Source organism: Pholcus phalangioides, unplaced genomic scaffold (genome assembly GCF_987345545.1).
Source record: "Pholcus phalangioides strain wild (caught in Gottingen) unplaced genomic scaffold, Ppha-v1.0 ptg000017l_1, whole genome shotgun sequence".
In the NCBI taxonomy this organism is placed as follows: Eukaryota; Metazoa; Arthropoda; class Arachnida; order Araneae; family Pholcidae; genus Pholcus; species Pholcus phalangioides.
In genome coordinates, this window is record NW_028301610.1 from 29182501 (window position 1) to 29200276 (window position 17776).

Sequence of the window (17776 nt, forward strand, 5' to 3'; positions counted from 1 at the left end):
CACTATCATTTTTCATTTGACTATGAAGCAGCTATGCAATACATATACAGTACCATGCGCATTTTGCCATGAAAAATAATTTGAGCAAACAAGAAGTATATTATAAAAATTGTTAGTCTTGAAATGTTAACTTTACTTACATACATAATATAAACATACAACGATGACTCATTTATCATATTAACCAGGTTTGGTGATTATACATAATGACTTGTGCAAATGTGATAGATTCGCGGTAATGTAAGCAAAATTTATCAAACTTACCGAAATGGCTGGTAATTATTTGTAATAACAGCTCTTTAGCACTTTCACCATAAAATATATAGCATAGTTCCTCTTTCTGGAGGGTGGCAGGGCTCCATCCTCGTGAGTGTGGGAAGACTGATTCAAATCATGTCAGATAATTAAGTATGAATATGTTTCGGTTTTTTTACTGAAATATGGCTAAAAAATCATTATGTATTTATCATTTCTTCGTAACCATATTCACATTCCCTTAAACTCCGCCATTTTTTTTGGGTAGTGTCATTCTGAAATTCCTTTCCTCTCTCCCATCTTTTCAACAACACATTGCTGTTAATTTTTAGCTGGGCGCTGATTGGTCAGTGGCAAAATTCCCCAAAAGGGAAATTTTTCTACCTGTCCATTGTCTTGTGATCTTAAGAATTACCTTTAACAATTTCGTCATGGTTGCATTCAGAGCTTGATTCTTAAAGCGCTTCTTATGAATCAATTCTTATGTATGGATCATTGGTTATTAAGAATCAGAAGGTATTATAGCCCCAGATCTCCAGATGATGACCTGTTTATGTTTTTAAATTAAGAGTTGCAATACTCACTGGCCGAGAAATCTTAGTTTGTTATATAAATCGGTCTGAGGTCTGTGGTGTCAGAATGTAGAATGAAAATACTCAGACGTTGATTGAAACATCTCTTCATCATTTGGAATATAATAGAGCAGGAGAGGATATAATGATGAAAAAAACTTTTTCAGGTACAAAACAACATTCTGCAGATGCTCTCTCATTTGAAACCTTGATTCCTAAGTCAATTGTTCAACGATACATATCTCTTTTGATGGAGCACCGTCGTATCATTTTGTGTGGGCCTAGTGGTACTGGGAAAACTTATGTTGCTCAAAAGTTAGCAGAGTATTTGGTACTAAGGTAAAGTATGACTTTTAAATTTTTTTTCTATTGCTTAGCAAGGGTAAAAACTTCTTTAGCTGTGACCCAAAACCAATAACATGATCAACTCTGCAATCCATGGGTCTATTTTGAATTACAATTTGCTTGTTAAATATCCTTTATTAACAAAATATTTGTTTTTCAAAATTAGTAAAACCAATGGCATAATAAATTAATGTGTGTAAAAAAATTGTAAATGAATGTGTACAATCCATCTTAGAAGCCCTTGGCCAAGGTAAGAACCCCTAGTTTACAGCATCATTGTCATGAATATCTATAGCTCAGAATTTCACTAGTTTTTTCAGGCACAGTACAAGAAAAATATATTCAGAAAATACATTATCGTGATTACTTTATTTCTTGGTGTAAGTGTGCATAGGCATATGTGCTACATTGTGAAAAAATACTTGTTTCTAATTAAAACATTGTTGTTGTTTTTTCTGATTGTTGTTTAAACAATGCCTTTTCCATTTTTGCACCAGGAATGGAAAGGAACTTTCTGCTGGTGCTATAGCGACTTTCAGTGTTGATCACAAGTCTGCAAAAGAGTTGAGACAGTATTTATCCAATGTTGCTGACCAATGTGAAACAAGGTATCAAATGCTTTTCTTAAATTGTAGTTCTGTAAATAATAAAAAATAAATAGTAAATAATCTAATCTAATTACTAATCTATCTGAACATTACTTTCAACACTCGCATTTTCAAATTAATCATTTAAAATTCAGAAATGAAGTCTGCTAACTATGTCTTTTTTGATATTTTACAGCAATGCTTCAGACTTACCAACTGTGATAATACTCGACAATTTGCATCATGTTGGATCTTTGGGAGAGGTTTTCAACGGCTTTCTAAGTGCCAAATATCAAAAATGGTACGTTTTACATATATTTTTGTATAAATTTCTCTATAGATGTAAAAGCAATCTTCTAAAATAAAACTTAATTAACCTTTATGTGAAATCTGTTATTTAGAGCAATTTTTTTCAGAATGGGCCGAGTTTAAAGGATATTAAATATTTATAACTATGTCACTTATTGTTTGTTTTCCTATATGAATGATATGCAGTTTATTAGCTCTATATATACTGATTTTTCTCATATTGTACGTGGCTTTGCTATAATCAGTCACTCAATGTGTGACTTATTACAAAATAGGACTTACTACAAGATAGAACTAGCAAACAGATTGCCCATATCTTTATGAAATTCAAATGGCAAGCAAGTGTGTAACAATTTAAAATTTTACTTAGTATTTCTGATGGCTTACATTTATGTGAAATGTGGTTCATACAGAGACCTCAACATTTTTTTCTTTTTTAACACATTATAGACGGTTTTTTCAAGGAAAAGCTCACTCATCACAACAGCTAAATATGAGTTAACTCATGACTGGTGAACAATATGTTAATAACAAATTTGCTTTGTTTTGGGATGAGAGTTTGAATTAGTATCAAATAATACCAAAACGTATTTTATATCTTTATGCTGTATTTTTGTCAAGTTTTCTATATATTATTTTGAACTTTATGTTTATGTCACTTTTACTTTTTCATACTACATTATTTAACTTTAATATTATTTTAAATCATGATTTCATTATTTTGATTTGAATTGTGTATTAATGAAATGTCCTGCTCTATCATGAATATGGTCAAATAGCTGAAATGTTATCCATAGGAGTATAATTTAAAAGATCTATTCAATTAAATCGTCAAAAGAACCAAATTAATTTTCCAATTTTAATGTAACTTTGAAGAGTTTTAATTTGATTCATCTTGAGTCAGTTAACTAAGTGAACTAAAATTTCTAACCACAACAATTATCAATCAACCAGTAGATTAATCAGTTGATATAGGACCAGCTCTACTACAACAAATCATTTTTATGATTTTTTTTCTTTTCCTTTTTTCTAGTCCTTATATCATTGGTACAATGAATCAAGCAACATGCTCAACAACAAACTTGCAGCTACATCATAATTTCAGGTATCGTATCTTCAAGATGTATTCTTTTATCAACTAACACAATTGTTTTTAAAATTCTGGTGCAGTTTAAAGCCATCATATGAGCTCCACTATTCGTGATATGAAAAAATAAATTTAATTGCACAACCTTCAATGAGTAATTCCTTCTGTTCTTTTAATTCTAAGGTGGGTTTTGTGTGCCAATCACATGGAACCAGTGAAAGGATTTTTAGCAAGGTATCTGAAAAGAAAACTAATTGAAGAAGAAGTTAAAAATGGAATGCAATCACCAGATGTCACTAAAGTGATTGATTGGATGCCTAAAGTGTGGCAACATCTGAATAAATATCTGGAAACGCACAGTTCCTCTGATGTGACAATTGGTAAGTTTTGAACCCTTTTACACAGCAATATATTTATATAATTTTACTTATTTTTATAGCAATACCCCAAACTTACAAAGTTTTATCTTTATGTAACTGTAGCATCTCAAAAATCCATTCAGTTTCATCACATATGATGTTCTGATTAAATAAAAGTTCTTTTCTTGATTATTGCTTTATTATCTCTACTATCTCAGCAATAATCCTGTGATTATGCTTAAATTTTAGAAATATGCATTTTTCACAGAAAATCATTCAACCTTTTTCTACTCGCGAGCACTGCTTTTACCCATCATCAAAAGAAGAGCACCCTAACAGCAAGTTTGGCATATGAATGCATGAAATCAGGTGATTTCAGTCCTTGAATGCAATTTGTACAAGGTGTTTAATTTTAAAGTTGATCAAGTGCTTGTGAGCATGAAATTGGACAAGAGAATCGATCACTCTAGAAGCTTCAGGAAGCACTGTGGTACTCACGAGCAAGGGGTTGAAGATGCCTTGTATATACACTTACATGTTTTATAATCACATTAATACAATTTTATATACAAATTTGCAACCAGCGAGTGCTAATATGAAAAAATATGAAATTGATTTTATGATATTCTCAATTTTTTACACAGGTCCCAGATTATTTCTTTCATGTCCAACAGATCTGTCTGGATCACAAGTGTGGTTCACAGATTTATGGAACTATAGTATTGTGCCCTACTTACTGGAAGCAGTTCGGGAAGGACTTCAGGTAGAGGATAAAGCAATCTAGATGTTTTAAATGAAAGTTATTTGTTTCAAGTTAAACTATTGTTTCCTTTTTATACATATATTTAAATCCAAATTTTTAATTCAACTGAAGCTCTATGGACGACGAGCATCTTGGCAAGATCCTGCAGAATGGGTATATGAGACATACCCATGGCTTCCAACAACACAAACAACTACAGATTGGCCTCAGTTACTAAGGCTAAGACCAGAAGATGTGGGATATGAAGGTCATCCTGGTCCCACTGCTGGCTCAAAAGGTCATTCTGGTGGTACTGATGCTGAAGCAGATCCACTGGTAAGTCTAGTTTGTCAGCAATATAATCTTAAATTAATCATTACAAAATTAATCAATTGAAAAAATAAAATAAAAACACAAGGCAGTTTTGATTATTTTTAATAATAATGTGATCCTCAGGTATTCCCAAGGGATCAGCATGATCCATCCAGGGAATTTGTTAGTGTTAGTAAACATCCATGCCCGAACCAGGATTCAAACCCAGACCTACACAATGAGAGGCTATCTCCCTAACCACTCGACTGCCAGGCGGCATTGAGTGTTGTTTTTGTGTTGTTCTTCTCATTTTTCATACCTTAGTCCAATGGTTCTCAAACTTTTCTTACCCGTGGCTTCCCATAGCAGTCAAAAAAATAACCTCTTCAAACCACCAAATAGGCATTTTGGCCTGCATCAATTCTGGAAGCTCACTGTTACGCCCCCTCTGAGCTGTGGTGCACACTTTGAGAACCACTGCTTAATTCATTTAATGTCCAGGAAAATTAACTATACTGAAACATAATGAAAATCCTGCCCGAGGTGACTTTTACTCCTACAATATATTCCCTAAAAGGGGGGGGGGAAGAAAAACTATATCACACATTCAAATTATTTTTAATCAAATGGCTGGTTTTAAAAATATAAAATTTTAGAATAGATAATGAAATATTTTCAAACAATGTGGAATTTTCATAAACAAATAGATGGTCATTCTTTTCAGAAAGGAAAACTGAATTTACGGTTGGAGAGCAAGCACCCCCTACATTTAGGGGGGGGGCGAGGCACACTAGTGAAAGGTTACAGAAATTTTTTTTTCATTAAGATTTTGAATTACTAGCCTTCAAAAAGTAACATTTAAATTGAAAGAAATCAATTAAAAAAACATCATTTTTATTTTTTCAAACAGAATCAAACAAAAATTTAACAAATCTGCTAAAATAGACATTTTTATTCATTAAATCAGGAAAATTATTATATCAGGATCGAGATCAACACAAATATATGTACAGAAACTTCTAAAATAATTGTTGATCTAATAATAAAATTGTTGATATTTTATTTCAATATATTAAATACAGTAAAACCTTGATAACTCGTCACCTCATTTTATCAAAAAATTATAACGGATTAAGCGGAGTGCCGCCAGTTTCAATGCCTAATATTGTGAAAATCGTATAGATTTAAAGTAACATATTTATTAAAATATGAATTAAAATTACAATATTAATAAAATTTATAAATTGTGACAGAAAAAATTGAAGTTTTTATCTTTTTAGAGCTTTTATTACTTAACTTATTGTGCTAAAATATACTGGTACAGTTTGGTTTATACTAGTAATTTTTAATTTAGACTAATCAGAGCAACTGCTAGATTAGTTAGTTTCTTCACAACAGAACTACTGCACGTAAATTTTACATACACGCGAAATTTAATCTTACGACCGTATTCATTGACAGGGTTTAAACTACAATCGCAGGTTAAAGGATTAGCGATCTACATGGATTGGTTAAAATACTCAATTTAATCAATCCGTTTCGATCTTCAATCCTTTCACTTGCGATTTTAGTTTAAACTCTGTGAATATGGCAGTTAGTGTTTTAATTCTTTATCAGTAGTTCATGAAACAACTAATAGGTAATCTTGGTAAAATTTATCAAGATAATCTTTCACATGCTAACTTCAAGGTAATCTCGAACACAGGGTCCACTTTGAGGGACGTGTGGAGGGCCCAGGGTAGGGAAAAGCACACATTAGAAGACCTCAACTTTGGAAAAAAAAGTCTGGTTTTTCAACAAATATAATTTGTTCGAATATGAAGCCCTAAATGCAAAAAACATATCTAGCTCAAACATTCCCTAATGTTTCAAAAACTTTAGTCGACAAATGAACTTCCCCAAGGTAACTTTTGTTACCAGAAATTTCGTTTTGGAACATAAGGCTTTTATGGTGACTTTTAATGATATGGCAATGTTTTTAGCAAGCTCTTTTTTTAAGAAAGCCATAGAAATTATTTGTTCCTCTATCTCAAACTTTTTCATGGTGACGAGTAAACCGAAATTAGCGATGAGTAAATGAGGGGTTAATAACACTGTTGTCTATGAAAGCTGGACAGGCCTGAAGAAAAACGATGACTTAACCAGAGTGATGACTTATTAGGGTGACGACTTAACAAGGTTTTACTGTATTTCTGATTTCTATGCTCCCCCCACTCACAACTTTGTTTCAACCTGAAAGTAACAAAAGAATTCAAGGTTTTTTGGGGTCAGCAGTTAAGGGGGTTTAAAGACGTATAAATGCGCCCGTGGCAGTTAAAGGGTTAATGGTGGTACTTACGCAAGACAAACAGCAGAAAGGAGAACATAAAGGTGTAGAGACCAAAATAATTTCTCCAAAAGCTCTCTTGCTCTCCAATATAAATGGTTATGGACAGTTCCAAGTTGTGATGTTTCAGGGTATTTTTGGCTTATGAAGTTGGTAATACATAAAATAGCTTACATTCTAAGGTTGTAAATTCTATCAACATCAGATCAGAAGAAAGCGAGACTCACTTTGCAGGAAAAATTAAATTCTATTAGTTCTTTTGAAAAGCCATGTTTATCATAGACAGATTTTTAGCTTGCACATATTTGAAACTAGTTTTCATACTAGTTTTGAAATTTTTAACTGCCCTACTTTGTTGAATTTTGTGGCATAAGCAGCACAGTAAAAAAAAATATTTTTTTAAATTGTGCAATATAAACACCACACTTTTTCAAGATAAAATTTAACTTTCATGTTGTCATTGCTTTTGTGTATTCTGCAAACATGTTTGTTCAAAAATGCTTATTAAATATTTAAAACTAATGCTGTAGTTAAAGTACAATTTAATTTATGTTTGCATGTAACAGAATAATGTTCACTGTCAATTTCTTAGGCCGAGATTGAACTACAAAAGTTTGCTAAAAGATCTTTTACAAAACTTGAAGATGCAACCACAATAAGCATACATTCACGCAATGCAGCCTGGCTTACTGGTTGTTTTTCAAGTTTTGTAAAATATATTTTATCAAAGATTTATAGTTTAACCATGGCCATTATTCCCAAGAGATTTTTATGATCTGTCCAGGGAATTTGTTAGTGTGTTAGTAGACATCCATGCCTGAATCTGGATTCGAACCCAGACTTGCAGTCAGAAGCTAGCTCCTTAACCACTGGACTGCCAGGCAGCAAGTAGTACACAGGTTATAGTAGTACACAGGTTATAGTAGTACACAGGTTATAGTAGTAGCAGTTTTTTTTGCAACTGAAAAAAATCTAAAAATTAAAAAATAGATTTTGCTCATGATGATTATGATATATGTGGTCGGCTGAAGTTGGTGTGGTCGGCTGAAGTTGGTGTGGTCGGCTGAAGTTGGTTTTCTGTGGTTCCCAACTTCAAGGCGCAAATGCGAGCCGATCTCCCCGTTAAAAAGTCTCGCCACAGAGAGCAACAGTCCTACAACGGTAAATCATTCAATCATAACACTTCACTCATAGTTAGAAAAACTGGGGACAGATGACAGCACTACACATAACAAGCATTACACAGAAACAAAAAACTTTACGTCAGGTTGCACTACACGTACACGCACATTCCCGCATGTACCGATTCGTTGGGGGTTTGTTGGGGGGTTCCGCGGGGGGAGGGGTGCATGTGTGGTGTAGCAGTAGTAGGTAGGGCCTCTAAAAAATGGCTCGGGGATCCATGATGTCTTAAGTCAGCCACCTCGTTGGGCAATTTGCCTGTTGTGGCGTTGTATTTGTATTTGTATAAACACTGTACAATGGAACTTCGGATAATGAGTGGTTTGGTTAATGAGTAATTTGCATAACAAGCAAATATTTTGAACAAATTTTGACTCTGTCAACGAGTGATAATTAGCATTACGAGCAAAATTTTACACTTCGTTCATTTAGTTTCACTTTATCACCAAACCAGAACATGGCTCCCACTCTGTCCCAAAGAGGTATCACAACTGAGCCGATGGTTTTTCGCTTGTGTCCACACACGTACTCTGAAATTGTGGGTATTATACAAAGGCCACAACATGAAATTCACCCAACAAAGTGACCAAAAAATATTCTCCCCTTGTGTCTCGAATTTCAGATCGGCAATTACCAATATATAATTTCCAAAATCAAAAAAAAACTTAAGACCAATGCATTGGTCAATGCAGTGGTTTTTGCATTGCTCCTATGTAAACTTATGGAGGAATTAGAAACGTGTTTGTTAAAACGAGATTTTTTTTGCTATAACAGTATTTGCTAAAACGGATATTGACTGTATTGATATGGTAAATGACTACACCAGATGTAACAAACAGCATCATTTAAAATAATAATGGACGGACCAGCAATATAAAAGTATTTAACTTAAATATGAAATTTACACAATGCACCCCCAATTAATGTCAATTATTAAAATTTGCAAATCTTTCCCTTTCTCTCTCTATTATACCAAAGAAAATTTTTCCAGTAGCATTTAAATAAAAATTAGATAGTTTAGATAGAAGATATTTTTTCTGTTTTAAAACTTGGTTATTCAATCATCGGAATTTCAATCACTGATATCTTATGAAATTTTAATACAAAGGTTATAAGTTATGCCTTTCGGTAGAATGGAGAGAAGTACACATTTTACTTATTAATACAGCATTTTTAGAAGATTTGGGGCCATATACAAATTTAAGTTTCCTTTCAATTCATTATTTTACATGCTGCTGTTGGTTGCATTTTATTAGGCTCAGTCATGTTACCATACTTTTATCTGCCACACTGTTGAAGCTCTCTTCATTTCCATGTTATTTCAGGTTTAAAAAAGACTTTTCTATGCATCCTATGTACTCAAAGTTGAGTATACAGGGATAAAAGATCGTTTTTGTACTTACTTGCATTAAAAAATGTTTTATGTACTTGAAATAATCAAAAACAAAACTTTATTGTGTAATTTTTGTTTAAAATTTTTTTTGTTTCAGTTGAATATGCTAATGCGATTGCAAGAAGCTGCAAGTTATTCAAGTCCTCACAGCAATGATAGTGATTCTACAAGCATGGATAGCCATGGAAGTGGGTTGCATTCTGATGAACTATTAGCCTCAGGATTGGAATCCACATTGTAAATGTTCACTATAAATACTTGTTAAAACCACATGATGCAAATATGTTTGTTAAAAATGTTATATAAATGTGCGTGCAGCAAAACATTTGTGTCTTGCCTATAACAGACTGAAACTCAGATAGTGACCGTGATATGAACATGTTCAGTTCTTGCCACTACAGCAAAAGTTTTATTTTGCCATACTAACTTGGTTTTGGGATTGGGCATCTGAAATATTGCTGCTGTGCAGCACTGTATGGTGAAAAAAATTTAAGGATTCTTCCAGTGAACAAAACATAGTTCTTAATTTTTTTGTTTCTGATTGTGACTGGAAATTTTTGAACAAAAAGGTGTTACATGTATAAGCCAAAAGAAAAAATATTATTATAAGCATGTAAAACCCAATTTATGAGCAAAGAAAAGAATGTTTGCTTTAATTTTCAAGTTAAAGCAATTCATTGCATTAGTCCTTGTGTTATGCCAATGAGAGAGTGAAACATGTGATTTGTTTTTTGTAGCATATTTGAATTATACATGCTGGACATGTTATGGCAGTATCTCTAATCATAGTATCAATACGCTAGCCATAATCTATTCATCAAGTTCATAGTGAAAAATATTATTTACTCTGCAAAATATAGCTCTTCCAAATAAAAATAGAGGTTTAAAAAATGTTAGTATAGAGAGGGAGAGAGCTCACATATAAAGACAGTTACTTTGAAGGCCATGTAAAATACAAAAAAGGAATAACAATGTGTCCAACATTTATAACATCTCTGCATTAAATAATTACTTTCTTAGTGATAGTGTGCTGCTGGATCTCATATATTCCATGTGCTTTCAGTTCTGAAACTGATACTCATGGTATGCAGCACATTGTATTTGCCATATAATTTATTCATGCAAGTGATGTAAAAAAGAAACAATTTAAATTTAAACTGATAATACTAATTTTTAAAACCCAGTGAAATCAAAAGAATAAATAATTCCTACTCTTTTTAAATCAATGTAGTGTTTTTATCTGACCAGGTTTTCATGGCATCATGGGCTGAGATTTCTCAAGTCCCAAAGATCTTGCATTCCAAAATCTGGAAACATCTGATGATGATGAAAACCACTGGTGTTGGGGAATTGTTAAGTGCAAACTCCTCCAAATGACGTTAGTAGCCTGAAAAATGTTTATTCATTAATATAGTGTTCCATTTGATTACCCTTTTATTGATAATAATTCTCTTTCATTCTTAAAAATCTTTGTAATTTACGTATTAAAAAATACAAGTTTAAAATGACTTTATAAATTTTTTTCAAGATGAAGAAACAATTTTCTTATATATATATAACTTTTTCCCCCCAAACATATAAACTCAAAATTTTTAGCAAAAAAATACTTTGCAAGTTTAATTTTGTTTTCTTCCAAGTTTTTTCAGAAAGTAGAATTTATATATTTAAAAAAATCATAAACAAAAGGCATGTGGTGAAAGTTTTAGTGACAAAAATGTACTTAGGTTTCAATTATATATACAATTATAAACTGTCAGTGATTTTGTCTATATTTATTTTTTCAAGTTTTCAAAACATAAGTTCATGGAACACTAACACTACAAAAATGTTAGTATAGCTCATATAAAGACAGAGTTACTTTGAAGGCCATGTAAAATATAAAAAAAGGAATAACAATGTGTCCAACATTGTTATTCATTGTTAAAAACTGTAGAAAATACATTATTTTCATGAAATCACTGGTTTTTTTAAAATTAAAGGTTAAGTAAAAATTATTCCTATCATTTTTTAAAAATTCTTTTTTGACTTAACAATTTGGTTCATGTCAAACAGTGCCTGAATAAATAATGTGAATTTCATGTAAAAGGAATCTAACTGTGAACTGAAAAAAAGCGAAAAAAAAAAAAAAGAAAAGATTCTGTATTACTTTAAATATTTGCAAGATCTGAAATTTAATACTGAACAAAGTGTGTAAACTTATTTGCAATGGTCATTTTACTTTAATATTTTGTTTAAAAACAAGTTGCTTGTGTAAGGTAACTTGCCTTACCTTTTTTTTCAACACAAAGCAATTGAGTTTTTGATAACTATACATGTGTGTGCAGGTTTTGTGCTGTCCTTCAATTTACCAGTTTTGTACTGAAGTTTTGATAAGTCATATTTTGGAACGTGTGGCTTTTTTGCCTTAAAACAAGAATATTTTGTATTTTGACCAAAATTTCCATGTTCTTTTTAACGCTTTTATAAAAATGGTGAAGTAATAGGAATACAGTCACAGATTCAGGTATGCTTATATGTATGTCACTGTCATAAGTATACAAACATTTCTATGTGCTGGCATCATACGTGTTTATGCATGCATTTTATAATAACATATTACTATAACGAGAATGCCAAAGATTATACGATTGTACACAACTATATAAATATGAATAAAATCAGATTAAAGTTATGTATAATATTTTACATTATAATTTAAATTGGTTTTATGCTAATGTTTCCTTCATGTGTGTGTTTAGTGTGTGTGCAGCATAGTTCAAAAGTGTTGCATTGTAAAAGACTTGTGAATAAAACTGATTTTAAAACACAGTGTTCTTAGAAATTTACTTGTTGGTACATTTTTTGAGAAAATAACATTTATTTCTGAAAAAAACTGACATAAATGGAATTATTTCAGAATGAAATTCCAATCAACACTGCTGCTAATTAAATCAATCCTCTGCTCCCACACATATGATTGAACCTCAATATTTTGGAATCTAATATTTCACATCCACCATCCTGTATACCTCCATATTTTTTGAATTTATAAAAACCATTTTTTTATACATCTATTGTATTGCTCTTAAGTTATAACATTCCAGCAAACTATGCCTTTTCCCCCATCTACTGTCTTCTGTACCTGATATATTAAAAATGCATTTCCTCATCTCCTGCCATTAATGTTTAACAAATGAAAAACATCTTTCCCTTGTGGCAACACATTATTTACTATTTTTGTAACTGCTCTTATAAATGTGCAGAAATGTCTATTCTGTTAAATGTTGATCAAGAATACTGTCTAAAGCAGGAAATTCTAATGTTTTAGTACTCATAGAACCATTGATTATTATAAGACTTTTCCTTGTTACCCAAACACAGACATGAATATTTCTCTAATGGAGATATTTTTATTGCAGCACTAATAGAAAATTTCACAGCTTTTAATATATATAAACCCCAGAAAAGCTCTTTCCAAACCAAGGTTCCTCAGAGCACAACTTGGAGACTTATCACCCCAGTACAGTTCTAAAGATTGCATGTTTCAAGTACTTTCTAGAAATCTCTGACATTTTTACCCTTCTTTATGTAGTACCATAGCTTACATTTTGATTCTTCATCACTTTAATTGTTTTTTCTGCCATTCATACAGATTGTTTTTGGTGTGCCCCTGAACAACCCTTCCAGTACCTCTGGGGGGAAGCCATACGACAGTTTGGAAATCACTGATCAGGGCAATAGTTCTCAACCGTCTCAAGACCATAGCTCAGTAAATTTAAATTAAAATAATAACTTAGCAATAAAAAAAATAATTGCTATATTAATTGCATACAGATTGGGCTAAAAGTCTGCGTGCGTAGAAACTTTAAAAATTCATAAAAACTGGCAAAATAACTGAAATAAAAACGGTTCACTGGGTTAGCATTGCTAGGTCATGGGAATTTTTTTAAGACAGAAAAAAACAGCTGATAGGTGGCACTGATGTAAACAAGTCAAAGAAAAGATATGCAAATAACGAACAGAATGCCTCCAAATCGTTTATTACAGCAGTATGTGTTCCACATGACCACCACCACAGGGGATAACACATTGCAGGCGAGTCAAATCCAGCAACAGCAGAGTGCAGCAGGTTCACATACACGGTTTACAACGGTAAACTGTTTGTGGATTAGGAGCGCAAGTTCTTATAACCGTCTCATTTCCACCGAAGTCGCTCGTATCAGCGCCACCTATCGGCTGTTTTTCTGTTATCTTTTCCGCCTTAAATTCCTGTGACCTAGTGATGCTGACCCTCCAAAAACCGTTTTTTATTTCTGTTATTTTTCCTGTTTTTATTCATTTTTAAAGTTTCTAAAGACTTTTTGCCCACCCTGTACTTTTATTGTTATTAAGAATAGCCAATTTATTATGACAACCTTAATCTGTATAAGACATCTCTAGGTCTACTTATACTACCTTACTTGGACTATCAAGTGATGTGTCCTTAGGGTGACCATATTCCATGAATTAAAAAAATACACTGGAAACTGGACACATACAAGATGTGGCTAAATTACCAGATTTAACCAGAAAAAAATTGCTTATTGGTGATAAATAAAAATCTCAATTCCCTACAATGAATCTGCAGTAAAATAAAATTTTTAAAGACCAAGTGAGCAGAATATTTATATGGTTAAGACAATGAAATAAAGGTTTTCAAATATCATTGAAAACCTTTTTGGACATTTGGGCATTTTTAATAAAAAAAAATTGGGAGGACAAAAATACAAGACAGCCCTATATGATATGGGGGGTCACGTGGTTATGCTATGGATCCAACAAGGAAAAAAAAGTTATAATATTTTCAATGAAAAGGTTGTTTAATGAAATTTGAAGGATTTATACATTTTTAAATGAAATTCTGCTTTTATTGTTTACAGTTCAAAGAAAATTAATTTAATTAAATAATTTCTAATCAACAGCTAGGTCATGGAAGATTTCTCAATGTGATATGTAATGTTGAAGCTCCCCTTCCAACCTAGCAAATAAGATCTATTTGCTACTAGCATCACAAATAAAGACTCAAAAACATGAGCATTAGCATTTTCAGAATATGAGAAAATGAACTTCCGCAATTTGATTTATCTGCAATGAATGAATGAACGCCAGTCCAGTGACAAAGTTTTGGCGTTCATTCATTCATTCATTGCAGATAAATCAAATATGCGGTAGGTCATTTTCTCATGTTCTGAAAATGTAAATGCTCATGTCTTTGAGTCTATTTGTGATGCTAGAGGCAAATAAAAAGTGTTTGTAGTAAGCTGTGATTTTTTTCATAATTTGATGATAAAAAAAGAAACAATTTCTCTTAAATCTATTTATTAAAAATGTAAAAAAATCATAATAAAAGAAAATAGCAGGAATTTCATAAAAGCATGAATTATGTGATAGCATTTATGAAGGAAGTTCATAAATATACTGTAAATCAGATCCTTGTAATGTTTTTTCCACCCATTCATCCATTCTCTTGCTTTGTTCCTCAGAAAAATAATTTTTCCAATCCCCAACTTTACCTTAATGGGAACACAAAAAAAATCTTATTTTCACATAAATTTCTTACTGAACACATAAAAAAAAATATTTGTAATTAAAAATAAAAACCATTTTAAGACACACAACATTTCAAAAAAAACCCAAGTAGTGCTTGATTCTATACAACTATGAACTACACATCTTCAAATGAAATAAACAAGGCATGCTTCACATATTGCCCCCATGCCAGAAGCATAAATGTGCTATGTCCTTGGAAAAAAAGAATACCGGAAATGATGTTATGTTTACCCATTTACTCTATGGAAGTTTGTTTTCCTGAAATGTTTTGTAATGTGTTTCAATAGGGATACACATTCACGTTTCAGGCAAAACTTAGATAGCAAAATAAGGTATCCAACTAGCTGATAAAAAAAAGTGAAAATTTGCACATTCGTGCTTCTGGCATGCAGGGGATAATATAAGATTACAGTAAGTGATGAAAAAAAAAGTTTCTGAATAAGGAACAAACATGCATCATATTTCTAATTTCATCACATTGATGGACATATGGTGGTATATTTTATCTTACGCATACATAATAATGAATGCATAATGTATAATACTCACTCCATAAAAATTGACACCAATGTTGGCCTTTTGTAGGAATTGTGCAAACATCACTACATAGAAGATAATTTTTATGGCTTTTTTAACCTTATGTGCATTTATTTAATATTTAAATGGATTCAAACCCTTTTTAAGTTTTTCAAACAAAATTTACTGTGTGTGTGTGTGTGATTTCGTGCAAATATAACAACTTTTTAATTCCTGTGTTATCTTTTCTTCCTACGAGAACTGATAGTTGTGTAACTCTGTAACTTGCCCACCAGAAATAACTGACTGGGTATCTCAAAAAAAATCTTGGTCAAATATCAGAATCTCAATAAGTAGCATTCCAAGACATTTTGTGCAGTTTTCAAAAATCTATTTAAATTAACAATCTTAAATGTGAAGGAGAATAAAAAATATGTTCTCCAATATCAAAAGTTTTGTACTGGTAGTAAACTTTTACCAAAGCTGTGTACCAGTTTAGAATGTACTAATCATATTCCAAGTGTTAAAAAAGAGAAAAACAACTGTCAGCTTTTTGAACATTCATATCATACTTTCATTAGAAAATCTTACTCCATTGTATTTTATAAAAAATGTAATGTTTTTATGAATGAATGAAGAAACTGTTTTATACTTCGCCACTACTAAGTTTGAAACAGATTCAGTCAACTGACAAACATTTTACATCATTCATAATTTTATTTATCTCTGAAATAGGTATTCTTAAGTATGAAGTGAAGAAAGAGTCTCTGTATTGAAAGAACTGAAGAAGCAGCTTTGTAGACCTCAGATATTTGTAAATAACAATTCTACAGAGTAATGAATATTTCACTCATAAAACAAATGAGACTTTGCTCTACGTGGAAATATGAAAGTCAATGCAAAATCAATAAATCAACGCATTCTTTGGTTTCTTATCAAAGTGCCAAATTAGCTTATTCATTCACTCAATTAGTTTCAAGTATGATGATAATCCAGATTTCAAATGACACAAGTAAAATAAATAGGTTCTTAAACAAAAAGAAGTAATTTGATAATCACCTTTACGGAAGAACTTTCCTTTTTTAGAATCACTTGAGTTGTCTGGCATTGCATTCTTTTCCATGCCAGCCATATTTTTAAAACTACAATGTTCTGCAATTTTTTCAACATCATCCTCACATACTGGCTTACCCAAAAAATTTGATATGCTCTTCACACTTTCAGCCAGATTCTTAAGAAAATAAAGTAAATATAGTAATGATTGAAATGCATAATCATACTCTAGTACAGGGGTTCCTAAACTTTTACCATCTGCTGTGAACTTTTCCCCTAATCAATTTTTATCCATGGTTCCCCGGAGAATTTTAACAATGAATCTCTTTGAAAAGAAGTTGTCAAAGCCGCAGCTCTGTGACGCCCCTCAGAAAGGTTGGCTGTGACCAGGTTGCAGTGGTGTACAGTTTGAAAACCCCTGCTCTAGTATACAAATGATTATTAATTTTCATAACAAAGATCCAAGCGGCATATATAAATGGTAATTCTGACATAAAATGTTATTTTATCATCACACAAATGTATTAATTCTTCTGATATAATAGAATGTTTTAATTATTAACCAAGTTTAAAAAAAATCACTTTTGACTCTAGGATGATATGTTCTATCTAAAAAAAAATAAAAATGTCAGTCACCATAACACACTGTCCATTATTTTATTATTCCAATTTCCCAGAAAAACAAAATTTTGAGTTATTTGCAGAGAAATCTGATCAGAAAATATGAGCAAAACCAAAAGTAACAATTTAAATAGCAAAAGATTGCAAAAATTTAAACAAAAAATAGAACCTCATTATAATGGACTAATAGAGGCTGAAGGTTGTCCATTATAATGAAAGTCTGGTTCATGGCAGCTAATTCTTATAGAGGTGTATATCAATGAAAGTACAGTAGTTAGCTGTAAAAAGTGTTTATTATATATCAAATAAAAAACAGCCTTCAACATAGGTTGAATTGAAAAAAGATGCGTATGTATACAGTGTATAGGCATCCCTCGCTTCACGTGATTAATTGGGTCCACAAATTAATGACATAAGACACACACACAAAATCATGTAAAGTGAGTTAAATTTAACATGGGTGAGATAGGGATAGTGTTTTTTTTCAGAAGAATAAGAAAAAGTAAACCCAACTTCCAGCAGCAAAATAAAATTTTTTGAATAAATTAA

The 17776-nt window shown here is 31.7% G+C and overlaps 2 protein-coding genes across 15 annotated transcripts in view; one reads left to right on the plus strand and one right to left on the minus strand.

Annotated features, from left to right (window-relative positions):
• Positions 1–12277, plus strand: part of LOC149072716 (uncharacterized) — a 456665-nt gene extending 444388 nt beyond the window's left edge. For all 8 annotated transcript variants that reach the window (XM_089247007.1, XM_089247004.1, XM_089247005.1 and 5 more), the window contains 8 exons: positions 995–1166; positions 1670–1780; positions 1956–2060; positions 3102–3173; positions 3339–3535; positions 4159–4277; positions 4389–4592; positions 9567–12277. In XM_089247007.1, the coding sequence (XP_089103133.1) occupies positions 995–1166; positions 1670–1780; positions 1956–2060; positions 3102–3173; positions 3339–3535; positions 4159–4277; positions 4389–4592; positions 9567–9710 (1124 nt within the window). In that variant the 3' untranslated portion in view covers positions 9711–12277. The remainder of the gene's footprint in view (positions 1–994; positions 1167–1669; positions 1781–1955; positions 2061–3101; positions 3174–3338; positions 3536–4158; positions 4278–4388; positions 4593–9566) is intronic.
• LOC149072869 (sulfotransferase 1E1-like) overlaps positions 1–17776 on the minus strand; it is an 80895-nt gene that overhangs the window by 17043 nt on the left and 46076 nt on the right. For 5 of the 7 annotated variants that reach the window (XM_089247019.1, XM_089247018.1, XM_089247016.1 and 2 more), the window contains exons 6-8: positions 16613–16784; positions 14907–15000; positions 10748–10856 (exon numbers count right to left, since the gene is read on the minus strand). In XM_089247019.1, the coding sequence (XP_089103145.1) occupies positions 10823–10856; positions 14907–15000; positions 16613–16784 (300 nt within the window). In that variant the 3' untranslated portion in view covers positions 10748–10822. Of the gene's footprint in view, positions 1–10747; positions 10857–14787; positions 15001–16612; positions 16785–17776 lie in introns of those variants that run through there. The other 2 variants (XM_089247021.1, XM_089247020.1) reach the window with 2 other exon arrangements.